This window comes from Indicator indicator, chromosome 37, assembly GCF_027791375.1.
Source record: "Indicator indicator isolate 239-I01 chromosome 37, UM_Iind_1.1, whole genome shotgun sequence".
NCBI lineage: Eukaryota > Metazoa > Chordata > Aves > Piciformes > Indicatoridae > Indicator > Indicator indicator.
The window spans coordinates 2,111,345-2,131,782 of NC_072046.1; the positions used below are offsets into that span (position 1 = coordinate 2,111,345).

Consider the following 20,438-nt stretch of genomic DNA (forward strand, 5'->3'; position numbering starts at 1 on the left):
ACAACACCAGCAGCACAAAGGGGGAGTTTTGGGGGTGGCAATTCTTCAGCGCCCAAAATGGAGGGGGGTGGAGGAGGACGAGAGAGATGCCTGAATCCAGCAGCTCCCATCCTTGGAGCACCGGCTGGGGCTGAAAGCCTCTTTGCTCTGCAAGCCGGCAGCAGCCCTGGGCTTTCTGCACTGCTAAGCAGGCTGCGAGCTGCCTGCACTCGTTTTAAGCTGGCTCGCCGGCTCCATGGCATCCCGTTGGACGCGTGTGTGTGCATGTGTGCCCGGGTAGGGGGAGGACCTCCTCTCCATTGGCTCAGCCTCCCCTGCCCACCCACAGCTCGTCCACATCACCTTGGTGTCTCCCTAAATAAAACCAGCCCTTTCCTACCGCGCCGAGGAAAATCAAGAGCCAGAGTTTGAATGGATTGGAGATAAATATTTCCTCCTAGGAAGCTGCTGCGAAGCTCGTGGGAGAAACTGGCGGCAGCTGGCCTGAGATCCTCCTTCTCTCTCCTGCCTCTCCAAGGGGTTAATTACTTTCCAGAGGGGAGGGGAGAGAGCCGGCTCCCAGCTGCAGCTACAGACTGACCCGGAAAAAAAAAAAAAAAAAAAAAAAAAAAAAAAAAGAACAAAAAAGCGGTGCCAGGATTTAAGTAACTCTCCCCTGATGGATCTGAAGGACAGCACCAGCGAGGGCAGCATGGGCAGCCTGCAGCCTTCCAGCATCCAGATCTTTGCCAACACCTCCACGCTCCACGGGATCCGCCACGTCTTCGTCTACGGACCGGTGACCATCCGGCGCCTGCTCTGGACCTTGGCCTTTGTGGGCTCCCTGGGTCTCCTCCTGGTGGAGAGCTCCGACCGGGTGGCTTTCTACTTCTCCTACCAGCACGTGACCAAAGTGGACGAGGTGGTGGCCAACAGCTTGGTCTTCCCTGCTGTCACCATCTGTAACCTCAACGAGTTTCGCTTCTCCCGGCTCACCACCAACGACCTGTACCACGCCGGGGAGCTCCTGGCTCTGCTGGATGTCAACCTGCAGATCCCCAACCCTCACCTGGCCGACCCAGCCGTCTTGGCTATCCTCCAGGAGAAGGCCAACTTTAAGCAGTACAAACCCAAAGTTTTCAACATGCAGGAGTTCTTGGCGAGGGTTGGCCATGACCTGAAGGATATGATGCTGTACTGCAAGTTCAAAGGCCAAGAGTGCAACCATGAGGACTTCAAAACTGTGAGTATCAGCAGGCACTCTGCTTTCCTCTTCTTTGGGTGTGTGGACTGCGGTAGTGGTGCAGGGCCAGGGCAGGACTGGAGGTCCCTGGCCATGCTGTGGTGAGTGAATGGTGTCTGTTGGGCTCTGGCAGAGGAGGAGAAGGCAGCCTGTTGAGCTGAAGTTTGTTTGATGCAGTCCTAATGGGGGATTTATGTGGGTCCAGCCCTTCCAAGGGCTTGCAGCAGGTCCAGCCTCTGTCCTGCATAAGGCCCACAGCATCCAGGTGGTTGTTTGGTGTCAGGCCAAGGTGTCAGACGGGTCCTGCTGAGCATCAGAGGGGGCTTGGTGGGGGTGTCTTGCTACGGGCAGTGGATGTCAGCCTGCTGAAGAAAGTGGAGAGGGCTGGAAAGAGGCCAGCAAGAGAGGCAGATGTTTGGGGATAGTCTGAGTGATGTCCATTAGCCAGCTGGATTTCTCTGGGTGGTTTTTAGCTTTGCTGAAATCATGGAAAGGGAAAATTTTCTGCTTGTTTCTGGTGGTCATGTCTCGTAAATCCGACTTTGTTGTGTGGTGTGGGCAGTGGGCAGCAGCTCACTACCTTCCTGGTGATGTGTTAAAGAGAAGAGAGGGGAGAAAAAGAAGAAGAGGAAAAGAAATTTGGGCTCTGCTCTGATCCTGTCTGCTCTCAGGCTGGTGGGGAGGTGGAGTGAGCTGGGTAGCCTGAGGATCCTGAAGGAAGCAGACGTTGCTCAGTTTTACAGCTTCTGGATGACACCCTGATGGCAGCACGGGCTGGCCTGGGTAGTTTGGCTGGCAAAAAGCATCAGCTTAAAATAAAAACAAAAAGTAGGTTGACTGGAAGAAGTGATGTCCCACCACTTGCTGCTGGGGCAGGTGAAAGGGCTGGGCTGGGCAAAGGGCTGCTGAGGGGTCTGCTCCCCCCAGGCTGGTGGTTTGAGTTGTATCCTGGCAGAGATGTGGATGAGCAGGCTGGGGACTGGGCTGAGTTGTACTTTGCTCTCAGGCCATGCTGGCCAGTCCCTGTGTGCCAATGGGGCTGGCCAGGGGGGTCGGGAACCCTGGAGCCAGCAACGCTGCAGCTTTCAGATGAGTGTTTGTCTGTTGCTTGTCCTGCTCCCTGCTCTATGTCCTGCAGACAGGCAGGTGCCAGAGCAGGGTTTGTGATGATCTGGTTTGTCAGCAAGATCTCTGTCTGGTTTTAGGGGCAGGGGATATTTTCTGTCACTGCTGCTTGTGGATCTCCCAGCAAATGAGTCCGACTGACTCAAAAGTCATTGCCATCACCTACAGCGTGCCCTCTTTAAACATCTGAGCAGGAACATATAATTTTATGCCTCAGTTATTGCCTGTGCATAACCCTGATGCCTTGCCCGTTTCAGACTGCATATCCAGGCAAACTGCTGCTTTGCTTCTGCTCCCTGGGCAGATCTGAGCAGAGGTTGACTCATGCGAGTCGTGGGAAGGTATCAAGAAAGTCGCTGGGAGAAGAGCTTGCTAAAGAAAAGCCATGTGTGACTGAGGCTGGAAAATGGGGTAGGAGAGGGGAAACAGATTCAGAAGTCCAGGGACAGAAGACTTGGGGAGTGGGGACAGATTTCAACAGGACAGACCGACCTTCCCTAACCATAGAGAGGGAGGAATTCTGCCCATGGGCTTCCCAGTAATGCACTAAACACCAGCCTAGAGCAAAAGCCTCCAAGCCAAGCAGCAAACAGCATGTTCAAAACATCTGCAGGGCTTAAAACAGCAGAGCCTGTTCTCAGCTGAGACAGGAGCTCTTGGCAGGCTCCCCAGGACATGGTGGGGTGACATCTTCCTGGCCATTTAGTTTTTGGAGGCATCTGCTTCTGAAACAAGGATTCATCAATCTATCTATCTATCTATCTATCTATCTATCTATCTATCTATCTATCTATCTATCTATCTATCTACCTCTCTCTCTCTCCCTCTCCCTATCTATTTATCTATGTATTTATTTTTCCATAGAGGATACAGTAGTTTCCAGAAAGACTAAGCATGCCCTGTCTGCCAAATAAATCCATGCTCTGCTAAAGCAAGTTAAGGCCAGGCAGAAACAGGATATTATGGACTGAGAGTGCTTGTCCTTGTCAAAGTACTGGAGAGATTCAGAAACAGGGCAGTGAAATACTTCAGTCTGCTCTGGGAAGCAGCTCCTAAATGATCCAGAAAAAACCCAGCACTGCCTGCTCTGCCTTGCCAACAGAGGCAGGGGATTCACTCTGGGTAATCCCTCAAGTTGTGGATACCCAGGGAGCAGCACTCCAAAGGGACACAACAACCCTGTTTTCCTTCCAGACTTTACCTATCAGAGATGAAAGGCAACAAAAAGAAATCTGAGGAGGTCTTTCCACAGGGAGCATGCTGGAAAGGTCTTTGAACCGCCTCCGGGCTGAATCAGAACCTCATGTCCTGGATGAATTTTGCATTTAATCACCAACGACCTGTTGCAACTGCACACAGGCTCCCTGACAGCACATCCATCCTGCTGCAGTGCCAGCTGGAAAAAGAAAATACATTTTGAGAAAAAGAAAGAGGAGAAGCAGCATCACTGGAACCTGATTGATTTCTTCCCTCTCAGGAAACAGAGGGTGTCAATCCCAGAGTGGTTTTGTGATGCATCATCGTGGGGAAGAAATCCAGCTCCTTTTCTGTGCTCCCTCCCCCCCCCCCCCCCCCCCCCTGCCAAATTCATGCATCTGGGAGCAGAGGAGGCAGGAGTTTGGCAGCAGGAGGCTGCATCAAAGCAGTTCCCCCTGCAATGAAAGATTGCTGAAGAAGTAGGAGCAGGGGTGCCAGCTGGTCAGTCAGCCCTTTGCACGAGCAGGGGGTGTGTGGGGGGGTGTTGTGTGTGGTGTTGTCCCCTCTGAATTCACCCCACGGTGCTTTTGCTGAAGCAGAAGCTGCAACAACGGTGTCTTGGCACTTTGAAAACGTGACTTCATCCTCCTTCCTCCTCCACTTCCCTGTTTCAGTGCTCTGTTGCTGCTTTATTGACAGGATTTGAGCTCTGCTTTCCTCACACTCTCTATTCCTTCTCCCCAGGATAATGCCTAGTGCCTCTCTGACAACCTTTCCCCACGTTATGGTCTGCTCAGAAGAGCAAGTCCCCTAAGCTCTCCTGCAGAGACACATCCAGAGGGAACAGCAAGGTCTTAGCAGAATAGGTGCTGGTTCCTGAGCTGGCATTGGGATGCACTGAGCAGCAGATAAGATAATGCAGACCTCTGCTGTAGGCAAAGCAGTGAAGAATAGAAAACTGGCAGAACATGCTTTAGCAAACCCCTTCCCTGTCAGTGTTTGGAGGGGGGAAGCCTGATAAGAGCAGCAGCCAAGGAAATCCTTTCCTTCTTTCCTGCATCGCTCCTCCCAGCAGGACTGGGTTGAAAATGACCTCGCAGATGGCATTTTTCTGGAGGAGCTGTGCTCGTGCTGCTCAACATGACATTAAGGTCTTCCCTTACTGCTGCTGAGTGTGGTAAAGCTGTGGCTCGTCAGCCCTAGGCACACAGTGGGGATTTTCTGGCTGTCTCTGTGGGTGTGCTGGAGCAAAGACTCTTCCCTGGGCCTGCTGCTGTGGCTGGTGGTCCTTTGCCCTTCCAGCATTGCATGAAGTGAGCAGTGGCAGCAAGAGCCTTGCAGGAGGTTATTGTGTGTGGCACAGCAACTGCTTGGGGCTGTGGGGGGAAGAAATGTCTGTGGAAAGCCTTTCAGCCCATGGGACAGAGGCAGGATGACTGAAAGAGTAGACACCTGGATTTGAGCAGCAGGGGCATGGGCTGTGGGAAAACCAGCCCCAGCAGCCAAGGCCTGCCAGCCACCTTCAGATGAGGCCAATGGGTGTGTGAGCACCTTCTGGGGTGTGAGGATGCTTTCCACTCAGGTCATTTGCCAGGTGGGATGTGCAGTGTGTGCTGCCACGCACACCCAACCCGTGTCAGAGGCAACAACAACTTAGCTGCTGCCTGTGGTGCCTTCACTGCTGGCTTGTTTCTCGTGGCCAGGCCAATGGAAGGCTATAACTCATTTATTTTCAATCCACACTCTTGCTGACAGACAGAGTCTGCATAATGGAGAGCATCTCATGTGAATATTGCTATTTAGGGACACACAGTCCTGTCAATCTGTCTCTCTTTCTCAGTGCATATTTTTGCCTCCCATCCTTTCCAGCGTACCCTTAGGGCCATTATTTAGTAAATAGCTTTTGCCTTTTTTTTTTTTTTTTTTATTTTGTCCATTCTCATCTCTCAGCACTTCCACTTTCCCCAAGGAAAAAAAAAAAAAAAAAGAAAGAAAAAAGAGAAAAGGAAGCATCAGGGTCTTGATTCAGAATTGGCTGTTGGATTCAGAATGAAACATTACCTCCCGTTATTTAACAACTATCCTGGAAAACCAGGACTTCTACTCCAGAATCTGGGATGTCATCAGGAGATTTGCAGTTCAGTGGGGTGTTTGACACAAACAGCTCTGCCACAAAGAGACCAAGTCTTGAACATCTTCCCTTTGCATGTGTATGGACCAAGCAGTGCAGGGTGATCGTGCTGCTGATGGTGGTGTCTCAGCTGGGGGTCTCAAACCAAGGGGGTTGCTCCTGGGTCATGTCTTTGGCTGGTGTGCAAATCATGCTCTGGAGAAATGCAGACCCTCATGCTACCCAGAACTATTCTGGACTAAATTTCTCTGTCCTTTAAGTCCATTAGGGGCAACAGTTGGCCAATGAGTGTGGTAGTGCTTCCCCCATGGTGCTGGTTTGGGGGTTTGTGTTTCTTTTCTTTCTGGTGGGGTTTTTATTTCCTTTACTTCTGGTGGGGTTTTTATTTCCTTAATTTCTGGTGGGGTTTTTATTTCCTTTACTTCTGGTGGGTTTTCATTTCCTTTACTTCTGGTGGGTTTTTAATTTCCCTAATTTCTGGTGGGTTTTTTTATTTCCCTAATTTCTGGTGGGGTGTTTATTTCCTTTGTTTCTGGTGGGCTTTGTGTTTCTTTCTGGTGGAGTTTGTGCTTCCTTTCTCTCTGGTGGGGTTTGTGTTCCCTTTCTTTCTGGTAGGATTTGTGCTTCATTTCTTTCTGATGGGGTTTGTGCTTCCTTTCTTTCTGGTGGGGTTTGTGTTCCCTTTACTTCTGGTGAGGTTTCTGTTTCCTTTATTTCTGGTAGGGTTTGTATTTCCTTTACTTCAGGTGGGGTTTTAATTTCCTCTGTTTCTGGTGGGGTTTGTGCTTCCTATACTTCTGGTGGGGTTTTTATTTCCTCTATTTATTACAGAATGCCAGTAAGTTTCATGGGAAGATGCCAGTTGGGTTGAACATCTGTTCATGAACTTTTTCTAAGTCTTGAATGGTTGCTGGAGTCAGAATCTAATGAAGGGATGGCTGCAGAACCTAAGTGGGGATCTCATGGCAAGCCCTATTTCAATACTGAAAATATTCACAGTGCATGAAACTACTCCCAGAGGACTGAAAATTCAGAGGTCATTTATGTGGAATGTGGGTGATCCATGTCTGAGACACTGTTCTGACTCCAGACCTGAGCAGCATGGTGATAAAGTCTTCCTTACTTTCCTTTTTGAAGGTCTGTGCTCTGCTCTGGTTTGAGCTGTTGCTTGACCAGATGCACTCTTCTCCTTCATTTGGGGTTTGAGATGGGAAATAATCTAAGGATCTGAGATATTTCACTCCAAGAAGGACATTGAGGGGCTGGAGTGTGTGCAAAGAAGGGCAACAAAGCTGGGGAAGAGTCTGGAGAACAGGGCTGGGGAGGAGCAGCTGAGGGAACTGGGGGTGTTCAGCCTGGAGGAGAGGAGGCTGAGGAGAGACCTCATTGCTCTCTATAACTGCCTGAAAGGAGGCTGGAGTGAGGTGGGGGTTGGTCTTTTCTCTGTAGTATTAACTGGTAGGACAAGAGGAAATGGCCTGAAATTGTGTGAATGGAGGAAGAATTTCTTCAGAGGAAGGATTCTCAGGCACTGGACAAGGCTGCCCAGGGCAGTGGTGAAATCCCCACCCCTGGAGGCATGTAAGAGTCATGTAGACGTGGTGCTTAGGGATATGGTTCAGTCAAGGACTTGTCAGTGTTGGGTTAATGATAGGACTGGATGACCTGAAAGGTCTTTTCCAATCCAGGAGATTCTGTGATCCTGTGAAATGAGCACAGCAAAGTACCTGAGTCAGCTGGAGATCAGAGGGATTTGAGTGCAAATGGAGATGCAGCACAGGGAAGGTCCTGGAGGAGGAAAGACAAAGCACTTCTGTGTGTAAGAGCCAGCTGTGGGCTCAGCCTCCCCTTGCCCATGGCCTCAGCTCACACTGTGCACCTGGCCACATTGTCTGAAGGACAGCAAGAACCACTCTTGTCTTCCAAGTGATTCCCATTCATCAGTTACTCATCAGGAGGCCAAGTGAGAGCTCTTCTGTCTCCCCATCCATACCCCACCTGCTGAGGGATTTGCACTCAAACCAGCATCTGGAGCTGTAGCAAAATGCAAACTCTGCTCTGGAGGTGAGGGAGAAATGCTGAGCAAGAGAAGGATGTCACTAGAGTTGCAAGGACATGTTTGAGGGCTGAAAGGCCTTGTCAGAATTCTCCTGGGAATTACAGGAGGCTTTCCTTTGCATTGGAGACACCTCTTGAGTCTGGCTTCTTGCTCCTCAGCTCTCCTGCTTGTCAAATGGGGAGGGGAGGGAGGAAGAACCTTTATCCTAGAGAGACACAGAGAACTGAAGTGCTAGACAGCTGTGGAGAGACAAGGTGGTAAAAAACAGAACAGGGATGGTAAATGTCTTTCAGTCAGCATGTCCTGGTGTTTCCTTAGCCTGTGGCTCTCTGTGACTAACACATTTCATCTCCAAGCATCTCCCTGACAACTGGCCTCAGATGGAGGTCTCCTGGGTACAGCTTGCTGTCTGTAATGGATGAAGGGTGAAACCATGGGAAGCATTCAGAAGCACTTGTGCTCTTTCTGCACGCACCAGACTGGAATCCAGTCATGCCCAAAACTGTAAGAGAAGGCCAGGAAAGACAAGAAATATATTAATAAACCCAGCTTGGTTTGCAGCTTCTCTTAACCTTCTGTTCTTCAGGCAAGTGCCCCTTGGAGACTTCCTCATAAATAACAGCTGACCTCACAGATGTTCCCTCCTGCAGATTCTTGGTGCTTCCCTGGCCCAAGTGCAGCCATGCCCTGGGAAAAGCAGGCTGTGATTGCTCTAAGCCACTCTGTGGGTTTAACCTGGACACTCCTTGCAAGGTCTTGACCACTGCAGTTCAATATCCATCGTCCCCACGACAGGAAATGAGCAAAAATAAACCCCAGCAGGCACAAAGTGAGACAGGAGAAAGTTCTCACTCAAAGGAGAAACCAGGTCTGACCACTATTCAGTTTGGAGAAGAGAAGGCTCTGAGCAGACCTTCTTGTGGCCTTCCAGAATCTGAAAGGGGCTACAAGAAAGCTGGGGAGGGACTTTTTAGGGTGTCAAGGAGTGATAAGACTGGGGGGAATAGAGCAAAACTAGAAGTGGGGAGATTCAGATTGGATGTTAGGAAGAAATTCTTCCCCATGAGGGTGGTGAGAGACTGGCACAGGTTGCCCAGGGAGGTGGTGGAAGCCTCATCCCTGGAGGTTTTTGCAGCCAGGCTGGATGTGGCTCTGAGCAACCTGCTGTAGTGTGAGGTGTCCCTGCCCATGGCAGGGGGGTTGGAACTGGCTGAGCCTTGAGGTCCCTTCCAACCCTGACAATTCTATGATTCCATGCCTTGGGTGGCCTCTTGAGGTCCCCTTCCAACTTGGGTTGCTTTCTGATTCTCTAATAAAAAGCAGGTGGTCCCTGCTGGGTCTTAACCCTTTTTACTGGTGCCCTGCTTGAACTAGAGCAGAGCTGATTCTTTTCAGGGGTTTGCCTTCCCTGCTCAGTCTCTGCTCAGCTGATGGCACCTCCTGAAGTTCTGAGCAGGCTTGCACAGCCAGGGACTGCTTCTAGCAGTGAGAACACTGATGGGGAGAGGTCCTGCTAAGGTCTGACTGCAGACCAAGGGTACTGCTCCATCATGTGTTCTGCATGGGGATGCAGGGTAAAAAGCTGCACCTATGGGGAGGAGTGGACAGAAGAGGTGATCCTAAACTGACCAACAAGGAATTCCAACCCATGGACATCATTTGCCACAAAGCTGAGCCATCACCAGAGGCCAGCTCTCTTCTTCTTCCTCTTCTTCAATGCCCAGCATCCAAGGAGGACTCTGTCCATTTTGGTTTTGATGCCAATTCCTAATTTCCTGAATCTGTTTCCCATCTGCTGCTGACTCCAGTCTGGGACTTCTACCACAGCATCAAGGGTTCAATTATTGGTTTTTATCTATTTGTATTCCAATTTATTGTTCTTAATTTCATTAAAGCTGCCTTAGTTTTCTTTTCCAACCCACAAACCTCAATCCCTTGCTCCTTTTCTCTTCCCCTTGGGAAAGGAGAGGGGCTGATAGAGAGCATCTGCCACTCGTTTAGCATCCAGCCCAGCTGGTTTTGGGATGTGTTATTTATTTCATGCTCTGAATCCCTGTCAGTCTTCAATGGGAGCATGAAAAGTGAGACCCAGTTTTGGAAGACAGTTACCTTGCCTTCTGTGAGCCTTGCATACAAGTTTGAGTTTGCATCAGTGACCTAAGGAAAAGAAAATGTCCTGAAGTGCAGAGCTGTCGACAAATCTGTCTGCACGGAGCATCCGAGGCAGTCACAGCTCTGACTTCCACAATGAGCAAATCACAGTTTCTCTGAGCAAGCCTCTGCCTTTTCCCATCTCCTGAAACCATCCCCAACCTCTTGAGAAGGAGGCAGTGGAGATTCCCTGCAAAATAACCTCAAATCCATCACCCAGCTCCTCTTGACTGAGAAAATCTGCCTCGCAGCGCCGGCGGAGCGCAGCCGGCTGCACGGCAGCAGGGACAGGAGGGAGGTCATCTGAGGCATCTCCATCTCCTCTGGCAGAATCCTGGCGTCTGGGAGTCCCTCCCACGCCTTCACAAAAGCAGTCGTGAAGGGATTGTGTACTCGGAGTGCCAGCCAGCCCCAGCCCGACCATCGGAATGCAGCAGCAGCATTCAGCGTTAATTGGCTGTCGGGGGGTGGGGGTGGGAGGCACACAAGGTCAGGGGATGGGCAAGGAAAGGTGATGCCTTGCTGAGATACCTTGCTAAGGTGGGCTCAGGCAGGGAGGCAGATGGATGTGTTGCTGCCAGACCTGTGTCAACTCTCTACAGTGCCCAAAAGATGAAGTATTTTGCCTGCTGGGCTGATGTGACCCTTGAGCCCTCCACAACAACAAAGGATGTGGACCTGTTGAAGCAGGGCCAGAGGAGGCCACAACAATGATGTGAAGGTTGGAAGCCCTCTGTTGGGAAGCCAGGCTGAGAGAGTTGGGCTTGGGCAGCCTAGAGACCTTCTGAGCTCCAGGGAGACTTTCTGGTGGCCTCTCAGTTCTTCAAGGGCCCAGCAGAAAGCTGGGGACGGAGTTTTGAGCAGGGTCTGTTGGGACAGGACAAGGGGGAATGGTTGGAAACTGAAAGAGGGAGATTGAGAGTGGAGAGAAGGGAGAAATGTTTGACACTGAGGGTTGTGAGAGCCTGGCCCAGGTTGCCCACAAAGGTTGGAGCTGCCCCATGGCTGGCAGCATTGCAGGTGAGGTTGGTTGGAGCTCTGAGCAACCTGCTCTAGTTGCAGGTGTCCCTGCTGACTGCAGAGGGCTTGGACTAGATGACTTTCAAAGGTCCCTTCCTACCCAACCCATTCTATGATTCATGATTCTTGTGGCTTTCCATAGGAAGAGCTCTTTGGAAAAACAGATCCATGAAAAATTGTCTTGGCTACAAGATGAGCACAGCTGTGGGAGAGCTGGGGGGGGGAATGGGGACTACAATTCAGGTCTTCCAGGGGGAGGCAAACCTAAACTGTGGCTACGTTCTCAGGTTGCCAAAATCAGAGTCCATTTTGCCACCTGCATCTGCTGAGAGGTTAAGAAAAAAAAAGAGCCTTGAAAGCATTTGCTCCATTGAGGGGTGAGCAGAACCTGAATGGTCCTCCAGAAGCTCACAGAGATTTTCAGGTCTGCAAACAGCTATGAGGAGACCTCTGGACCTCTGTGGGATGACAAACTCAACAAGCTAGGAAGGAAAATGTGCCAGATGAGGTGGATGTGTCTGACTCCATCTGCCATGCATTAATCTGTGAGACCAGCACCAGCAAACCAAAATTGCCCCTTGGAGGTACAAGAGGCATTTGAACAGACTGGCACCAGAGTGCTCAGGGCCCATCAAGAAACAATTTCCATCCAGCCATGACTATTCACGACTGAAGCACATTCCATTAGTTGAAGGCAAGCTGAACTGTTTTGATGGTTTGTTGTTGTGGTTGTGACTGTGGCAGAAAGGGTTCAATGTGAAGTCAGGGAGCGTGAAGGGAAGAGGAATGGAAAATGCAGGTGTGTTGGACCAGGGTGAGGGAGATGAAAGGAGGTTTTGTCTGCACATGGTTAGCCTTCCAGAGAGGAGTCATAAAAGCAGAGAATTGTCAGGGTTGGAAGGGACCACAAGGCTCAGCCAGTTCCAACCCCCCTGCCATGGGCAGGGACACCTCACACCACAGCAAGTTGCTCACAGCCACATCCAGCCTGGCTGCAAAACCCTCCAGGGATGAGGCTTCCACCACCTCCCTGGGCAACCTGTGCCAGTCTCTCACCACCCTCATGGGGAAGAATTTCTTCCTAACACCCCCTGAATCTCCTTATTTCTAGTTTTGTTCCATTCCCCTCAGTCCTATCACTGCCTGACACCCTAAAAAGTCCCTCCCCAGCTTTCTTGTAGCCTCCTTCAGATACTGGAAGGCCACAAGAATGTCTCCTCAGAGCCTTCTCTTCTCCAGACTGAACAACCCCAACTCTCTCAATCTGTCCTCTTAGGAGAGGAGCTCCAGCCCTCTGCTCATCCTCATGGCCCTTCTCTGGATATGTTCCAGCAGGAGTCCATAGCAGCAGAACCCAGGACACCCAAGTAAATGTTCTCTGGTGACTTAACTGGATGTACTGGGAGCAGGGTAATTTAAGGGCTCAGATCCCTGCCACCCTGACAGGTGACTTGCTTCCCTCAGCTCAAGTGGAGAATGCTGAGCTGAAGCCCTGGAACAGCAGAGGAGAAGATCATTGCCATGTGGCATCACTCAAGGGCAGACAAATAAACACCACTGCAGTGTGCCCCTGGCAGGGCAAGAAAGGGCTAAAAGAATTGCAGAAGAGAGTTAATGACCCCAAGAACCCAGAACACAAGTCCTGTGAGGAGCAGCTGAGGGAACTGGGGCTGTTTCACCTTCACAAGTGGAGGCTGATGGGAGACCTCATCACCCTCTACAACTCCACGAAAGGAGGCTGGAGTGAGGTGGGAGTTGGTCTCTTCTCACATACAACAAGTGACAGGATGAGAGGAAACGGCTTCAAGTCGTGCCAGGGCAGGTTCAGGTTGGATATCAGGAAAAATGTCTTCCCAGCAAGGGTTCCCAGGCATTGGAACAGGCTGCCCAGGGAGGTGGTGGAGTCATCACCCCTGGAGGTGTGTAGAAGTGGCATGAATGTGGTGCCTTGGGCTGTTGGTTTAGTGGCAGTGTCTTAGCAGCTGTGGTGGCATTGTTAACTCCTGGTGAGAGGCTGGACTTGATGATCTCAAAGGTCTCTTCCAACCTCAACAGCTCTTTGATTCTATGATTCTATAACCACTGGCAGGAATTAATGTAAGCTTAACCCCTTATTAGCTGAACTTCCAACCCCACACTCCACTGCTGCCTGGCACTGTACCAAGTGATGTGATTAGAGACAACCATCAGAGCTTCAGAGTTCCTTCCACAGCCACCTGCCAGGCTTTGGAAGAGCAGTGTGTGTGTGATCCCTCTCTGCCTACCAGGCATGACCCAGCAGTGTCAGCACTGCTGTGAACTGCTCAGCAGTTTTCCACTCCGTGGAGAAACCTGCAAGAGCTGAACAAGGACATCAGAGAGGCTTGGGTTTGACCTCAGATGGGTGACAGCACCTGGGAAGATGGGAGGGAGCACTCTGGAAAGTGAGGATTGATTTGAGGGGGCCCTGGGATTAGAACAGGATTTTTGCCACCAGATTTCTTCTTCTCCTCTCTAACAATCTGAAGCAGAAACGTTACTGTGAATTCTGCCAGGAACTGCAGTTTCTGCTCATCACACTGCTGTTTCCCTCTGGACACCCTGCTGGGATTGGATCTCCCAGAACACAACGAGTTGCCTCCTCTTTGGCTGGGCAGGCAGTGCCTGGTTGCAGTCACACAATTCTGATGGATGAATTTCTTTCTTTGAAACCTTTGTTGTTTGGAGATGCTTCCTCAGAATGAAAATGAGCACTGTGTCCAGCTCTGGGGCACCCAACACAAGAAGGACATGAACCTGATGCTGATGGAGTGGGGCCAGAGGAAGGCCATGAAGCTGATCTGGGGGCTGGAGACAGATGGAGACAGGTTAGGGATGGTCTGGGGAGACCTTAGAGCAGCATTTCAAGATCTGAAGGGGACCTAGAGGAAGGCTGTGGAGGGACTGTTTAGAAGGGCTTATGGGAATAGGATGAGGAGCAAAGGTTTGAAACTGGAGCAGGGCAGATTTAGGTTGGACATCAGGAGGAAGTTCTTCATGAGAGTGGTGAAATATTGGAACAGGTTGCCCAGGGTTGTGGTTGAAGCCCCATCCCTGGAAACATTCAAGGTCAAACTTGATGTGGCCCTCAGCAACCTGCTCTAGTTGGAGGTGTCCCTGCTGACTGCAGGGGGCTTGGACAAGATGACCTTTGAGGGTCCCTTCCAACCCAATGCAATCTGTGAACCTGGGATTCTGTCCAAGTGTTTTCCCAAAAGGTTTTGTGAAAACCACTGCTGTGGTAGCTTCCCAAACAGTCTTCCCATCTAAACAGATCTTTGTGTGAGCAATTAAAACCCTTTCCATGAGCAGCATGAGGAGACAGCCTGTAGACATCATGCCCTCATTAAGAGAGGGAGTTGCTCTGCCAGGTACTTGTTGATTGAACTCTATTTGTTATACTCCACCCTGGCAATGAATCCCAGAGCCACCATCCCTCCTGCAGATGCACCAGGAATGCTCCAAGTGGCCATTAACTAATGGTAAATTATGATGGAGCATCTCCTGGAATGCATGTGACACCCACTTGAATAACAGATGAATTTGTTTCTGTCAAGGCAATGACAGCAGCCTGCAGTGGAATGAACAGGAGTGGTGTTTGCTGCTCCCCACCAATTGCCACCAGCTCTGGGGAGGGGAGATGCAGCTGCAGGGACATGAGTGGCAGTGGGGGGAGGTCATGAGTGAGGAGGTGCCCTGGGGGAGGTGGTGGTTAAGGATGAGCTGTGGGAGAAAGAATGTCCCAGGCTGACAAACAGATCCTGTTTCTGCTGACCTCCAGTGGAGGTTGCCTGGTGAAGAGAGGAGATCCTGCTGCTAGCCCCTGCAACTGGGCAACCCATTCTCTTCTCATTATCACTTGGTGATATAAAAAGACCCTTAGAGGTCAGGCCTGTGGTGTCTCTGCACATCTGCAGCTCTCCAGGGAGGAACAGATCAAGAGGGAAAGAATTTTTCTCTAGTGTTCATGCATGATGCTAGGAAAATGTGCAAGAGCCTCCTACAGTGCCTGCAGGACTCTCAAGTTTCTAGAAGCTGTTCTCTGCTGGGTACATGTCCTGGCTTGAGCTAGAACAGACTGAATGCTTCCCAGCTCTGACTTCCCAGCTCAGTCTCTGCTCACTGAGGCACTCTGAGGTTCAGGGCAGGTTTGCACATCCAGGGGCTGCTTCTAGCAGGGAGAATGCTGATGGGGACAGTTCCTGCCATGGGCTGGGCTGCAGAAAGGCTCCTGCTTAGACTTGCTCCTGTGCAGATCAAAGTCCCTGCTGCATCTTCTGCCCCACATTGGGGTGCAGGAAGTCAGAGGTGGTACCAGCAGGGAGGAGTGGACAGGACAGGTGACCCTAAACTGGCCAACAAGGGTTTCCAACCCATGGACATCAGCTTAGGATAAAGCTGTGGGACCACCAGGGTCAAGCCTCTTCCTCAACAGCTGTTGTCTGAGGAGGACTCTGTCCCTTCTGCCTTCAGTCCCAATCCATGGGTTCCTGAATCCAGAATCCAGCTCCAGAACCCAGTTCCCCTCTGCCACTTAGTCCACTCTGGGACTTCCCCAGTGCCTGTTCAGGATCAGTGCTGATGGTACCACCACTGCCATCAAGGGCTGGGCTGGATGGGGGTTTGTATCTCTGTACCTATTTCAATTTACTGTTATTCTTTTCACTTCAGCTGTTTCACTTTCTTTCCCAACCCACCAGTCTCCCTTATTCCCTTTCTCTTCCCTTTGGAAGGGAAAAGGCTGCATGGAGAGCATCTGCCACACACTTAGTGCCCAGCCCAACCCTGACCCTTGACTGTTAGTGTTCAGCATCTTGTGTTACATCTCTGCTTCTGTTGGTGCAGTCCTTGTTCTCAGTCTGTTGTATACCTTGAGGAGCTCTGCAGGCTGTGAGATGGGAGGTTAAATGAGACAGGAAAAAGGAACAGGGGAGAGCAACAGAGGAAAAGTCAAAGTGAGACAGAAATGGGATAAAACTCTGTTTATGACATGAGGAAGCAGAGCCCTGATGCTGGCTCAAAGGCAAACAGGTTCTGATCAGAAGCAAGCATGGGGTTTGGGGACACAGATTGATGAGCCTGGAATGGGTCTGAACATTTCCATTGAAAACTTCCCATCAGAAAATAGTTTCTGAACACAACAACCACTGTTTCCCTGAAGTGACACTGCCTGGGATGAGATTTCCCATGAGAAAAATGAAGTTTGGGTTCTTTTTATTATTTATTCTGGTCCCGCCCCCCCCCCCCCCCCCTGCTTCTCCCCACTCCAAAATTAATTAAAACCAACTCTCAGAGCAAAAATACAATCTCCAAACCCTGGGATGTCTCATTCAGTGGATGTTCTGATTTTTCAGCTAGTTCTGCATTAATAATGGAAAAGGTCAACTCAGAGCTGGGGAACTTTTCACCACATGCAGTCTCTACATCTTGTACTTGCAGACCAGGTGCAACCCAGGCCCTGTTTCAAGTGGGGTTTGAGGTAAAACCTGATGGCATCTGCTGTTAGTAAGGGTGAACCCTGAGTTAGCTCACTCCTGGCTTTCCCCAGGCAGAGGCATTTCATACCCTGCTTTCAAATAAGTCCAGTTCTGGTGTCCCCAGGGGAAGAAGGGAATAGAGTTGTTAGAATGAGTCCAGAGGAGGCCACTGAGATGATCCAAGGGCTGCAGCACCTCTGCTATGAGGACAGGCTGAGGGAGCTGGGGGTGTTCAGCCTGGAGAAAAAGAAGACTCTGGGAAGACTTTAGAGCTCCTTCCAATGTCTGAAGGGATCCTACAGGAAAGCTCCAGAAGGGCTTTCCATGAGGGTGTCTAGAGACAGGACAAAGGAGAATGGTTTGAAGCTGAGGGAGAGCAGGGTTAGACTGGAGCTGAGGAAGAAGTTCTTCAGTATGAGAGTGGTAGGGTGCTGGAACAGGTTGCCCACAGATGCTGTGGCTGCCTTCTCCCTGGGGGTGTTGAAGGCCAGGTTGGATGAGTCCTTGAGCAGCTGAGCCTAGCTGAGAGGTGTCCCTGCCCATGGCAGGGAGGTTGGAGCAGATGATCTCTAAGATCCTTTCCAACCTGAGCCATTCTGTGATTCTCTCTTGCAAGGGCAGGTTTCAGAGCAAAATCCTTTCTGATAGATGATCCTCTGAACTTTCAAGAGATGGTTCCATTTTAGCCTGATAATAGAAGGTTTCAGCAATTTTGCCTCTAGTTGTTGAGCAGTCTGAACAGCATTTGGTTCCTACAAGTTTCATGGAAACTGGCAGCTGGGAGAGACCCAAACTCACAGCCACTGAGGACAAGCAGGGGCAGGGATGGTATTATACATTTTGTCTGACAGCAACCAGCTGTCCAACAAACATATGTGCCCCAATTTCTCCAAGAGCAGCCTGGCAGTAACAAGGCAGCTGACACTTCCCTCACAGAACAGGCAGCACCATGAAGGAAAAAAACAGAACAGCAGGTAGAGGGCTGTGCTACCCATGGGACATGGAGAAACCACCCAGAGGCAGATCTGTGTGTGTGTGAAGGTAGGAACATGGATGTGGATGTTAGCTGCTCCTGGCTTTTGCCTGGTGGGAATCCTAAGGGAGTTGGGAGAGAGCAGGGAGAGGTTAGAAGACAAAATGCCCTCACCCTTAGGCAAACAGGCTTCCTGAATTCTTTTGTTTCCAGAACAACTTGGCTTACAGTGGATTTGGGGGTTCACAGGTTGTGCAAAGCATTCATTCCCCCCTTTGCACTTAGAACCATAAAATGCATCAGATTGGAAGGGACCCTCAAAGGTCCTTTTGTCCAACTCCTTGCAGTGAGCAGGATCAGGTTGCTCAGGGCCTCATCAAGCATGACCTTGACTGTCTCCAGGGATGGGGTCTCCATCATCTCTCTGTCCCAGTATTTCACTCCCCACTTGCTGGAGTTCTCCTCTGGTGGGTAATTGGACATGCACCAGCATGTGTCTGCCTGCATGCACATGGATCAAGCTGCCAGGCTGTGCCTGCAGCTCCTGCTGCATCCTGATTCTTTAGCTCTTCTGCTGCCCACTAAGCCAGAGATGGCCACAGGTTTCTTGAACACCTCCAGGGATGGGGACTCCACCACCTCCCTGGGTATCCTGTTTCAATCCCTGACCACTCTTGCAGTGAAGAAATTTTTCCTCATAACCAATCCCAGCCTCCCCTAGCACAATTTCAGGCCATTCCCTCTCTTTCTATCACCCAGATACTAGGGAGAAGAGACCAACCCCACCTGGCTCCAACCTCCTTGCAGGGACTTGTAGAGAGAAAGTATCTCTCATGCCCATTTGGAAGGAATTTTCTACTGGGACTTCCTTCCTGTGGCTTTTCAATATCTGAAGGGGGCTCCAAGAAAGCTGGGGAGGGACTTTTTAGGCTATCAGGGAGTGACAGGACTGGGGGGAATGGAACAAAGCTGGAAGTGGGGAGATTCAGGCTGGAAGTGAGGAAGAAGTTCTTCCCCATGAGAGTGGTGAGAGCCTGGAATGGGTTGTGCAGGGAGGTGGTTGAGGCTCCATCCCTGGAGGTGTTTGCAGCCAGGCTGGATGAGGCTCTGGCCAGCCTGCTGTAGTGTGAGGTGTCCCTGCCCATGGCAGGGGGGTTGGAACTGGCTGAGCCTTGTGGTCCCTTCCAACCCTGACTGATTCTATGATTCTGTGATTCTTTGAATATTTTCTAAATGGATTTTTCTCTGGGAACTTTTCCCCTCTCCCCCCTTTTCAACAGCCTTGCTTGCTCTGTTTGCAAATCAGGTACAGGCTGTAGCTGAGCAGCCACAGCTATTCCCAGCTCTGCAAAGCCCAGATAACTTCTGCAAGTGCCCTCAGGCTAAACAGCATCCCTGAGGAAACTTCCTGCCTCCCTTCCACTTTGGAATGCTGCTCAGTGTGGAAGGGCAGCTCTAAGCCTAAGATTACCCTCCCATTTCATGTGTTGTTGGCTGGCTGTTGATGCAATTAATTGCAGCTTATTTTCCTCCCCTCTTTTGAGACACTCTCCAACAGGAACTCCTTGCAGGGGGCTGTGGTAAAGTGCAGCTGCAACACTTAAATTCATGTGGTGAACTATTTCTGGAGCTGGAGCAAGCACAGCTAAGTCCCCAGGGAGGGGAAATGTGTTGTGCATGGACTTTGTTGCAAGTGAGGTGGGTATGCCCACAGTCCTCACCTGCAAAGCAATGTCAGGAGGTGGGAAGAGGTGAAAGTGAATCAGAACCATGGAATCACAGAATTGTTTTAGTTAAAAAAGGCCTCCAAGATCATCCAGTCCAACTGTTGACCCAACACCACCAAGGCAACTAAACCATGGCCCCAAGTGCCATGGCCACAGGTTTGTTGAACACCTCCAGGGATGGGGACTCCACCACCTCCCAGGGCAGCCTCTTCCAATCCCTGACCACTCTTACAGCAAAAAAATTTTCCTAATCTCCAACCTAAACCTCTCCTGGCACAATTTGAGGCATTTCCTCTCTGTCTATCACCTGATACAAGGCAGAAGAGACCAACCCCCAGCTCACTGCAACCTCCTTTCAGGGAGCTGTAGAGAGCAAGGAGGTCTCCCCTCAGCCTCCTTTTTGGGCTCTGCAAACTGTGTCACTCCCTGCAGCACAGATGGCCAAGGCAAAGCACAAGCAGAAGCATGTCTGATGGTGTCAACTGATCTTCTCCCAGCCCTGAGCTCAGCTGCCTGCTCTGCTGCCTGTGTGATTGGAATTGCTCATGGGAACTTGCTGCCCAGGGAGGTGGTGGAGTCACCGCCCCTGGAGGTGTTCAAAAAAGGATTGGATGTGGCACTTGAAGCCAGGGTTTAGTTGTCAGGAGGGGCTGGGTGATAGGTTGGACTTGATGACCTCTGAGGTCCTATCTAACCTTGTTGATTCTATGATTCTCTGGTCTTGACTCCCAGAGAGGATTTGAATTCAAGGGAGTCCCTCACCTGCATGAGCCTCCATCGCTGGCAACAACTCTCAGCTCTATTCTCTCCCCACAATTTTCGTGCCAAACTGTCATAAAAAAGAAAGAAAAAATACTTCCATGCTGAATTTTATAGCTTTCCTCCCTCCTCTGTGAGTAACACACAACTACCTTCCTGTTGCTTTAAAATTCTGAGGTTCAGCACGTAGATAAATTACACTTCTTAAAGTCCCAGCCCCAGCTGTGAAGCAAATATTCTTTTCCTCTCAGGGAACCGTTCCTTCCACTTGTTATTTCCAGCTCCATCCTGGCTGTTGCCATGCAGTGGCAGCTTCGTGGGAAAGGAGGTTAAATGCTAAGGTTAAAACAGGTTCAAGCACAATCCAGAGTGCCCTTGGCAAAGACAGAAGTGTTTCAGAGGGTCTCATGCATCACTGCCTGGCTGCTTAAAGCGGTGGAGTGGCTCATAATTGTTTTTAGATCCCTTTATGAGAGCTGCAAAAGAGTCAAAGAGAGAAGCACCTTTATTTTCCTCCCTTAACCCACACTCAAGACTGGGGGCAGGAATATTGAAGATCTCAGAGTGCAGTGTGAAAGG

General features: G+C 50.5%; 1 protein-coding gene across 1 annotated transcript in view; it reads left to right on the forward strand.

Moving 5' to 3' along the window:
- The first annotated feature begins 658 nt into the window (after positions 1-658).
- The window catches only part of LOC128978530 (acid-sensing ion channel 2), a 718,961-nt gene continuing 699,181 nt past the window's right edge, over positions 659-20,438 (forward strand). Inside the window, exon 1 of the mRNA XM_054396471.1 lies at positions 659-1,222. Within this exon, the coding sequence (XP_054252446.1) occupies positions 659-1,222 (564 nt within the window). The remainder of the gene's footprint in view (positions 1,223-20,438) is intronic.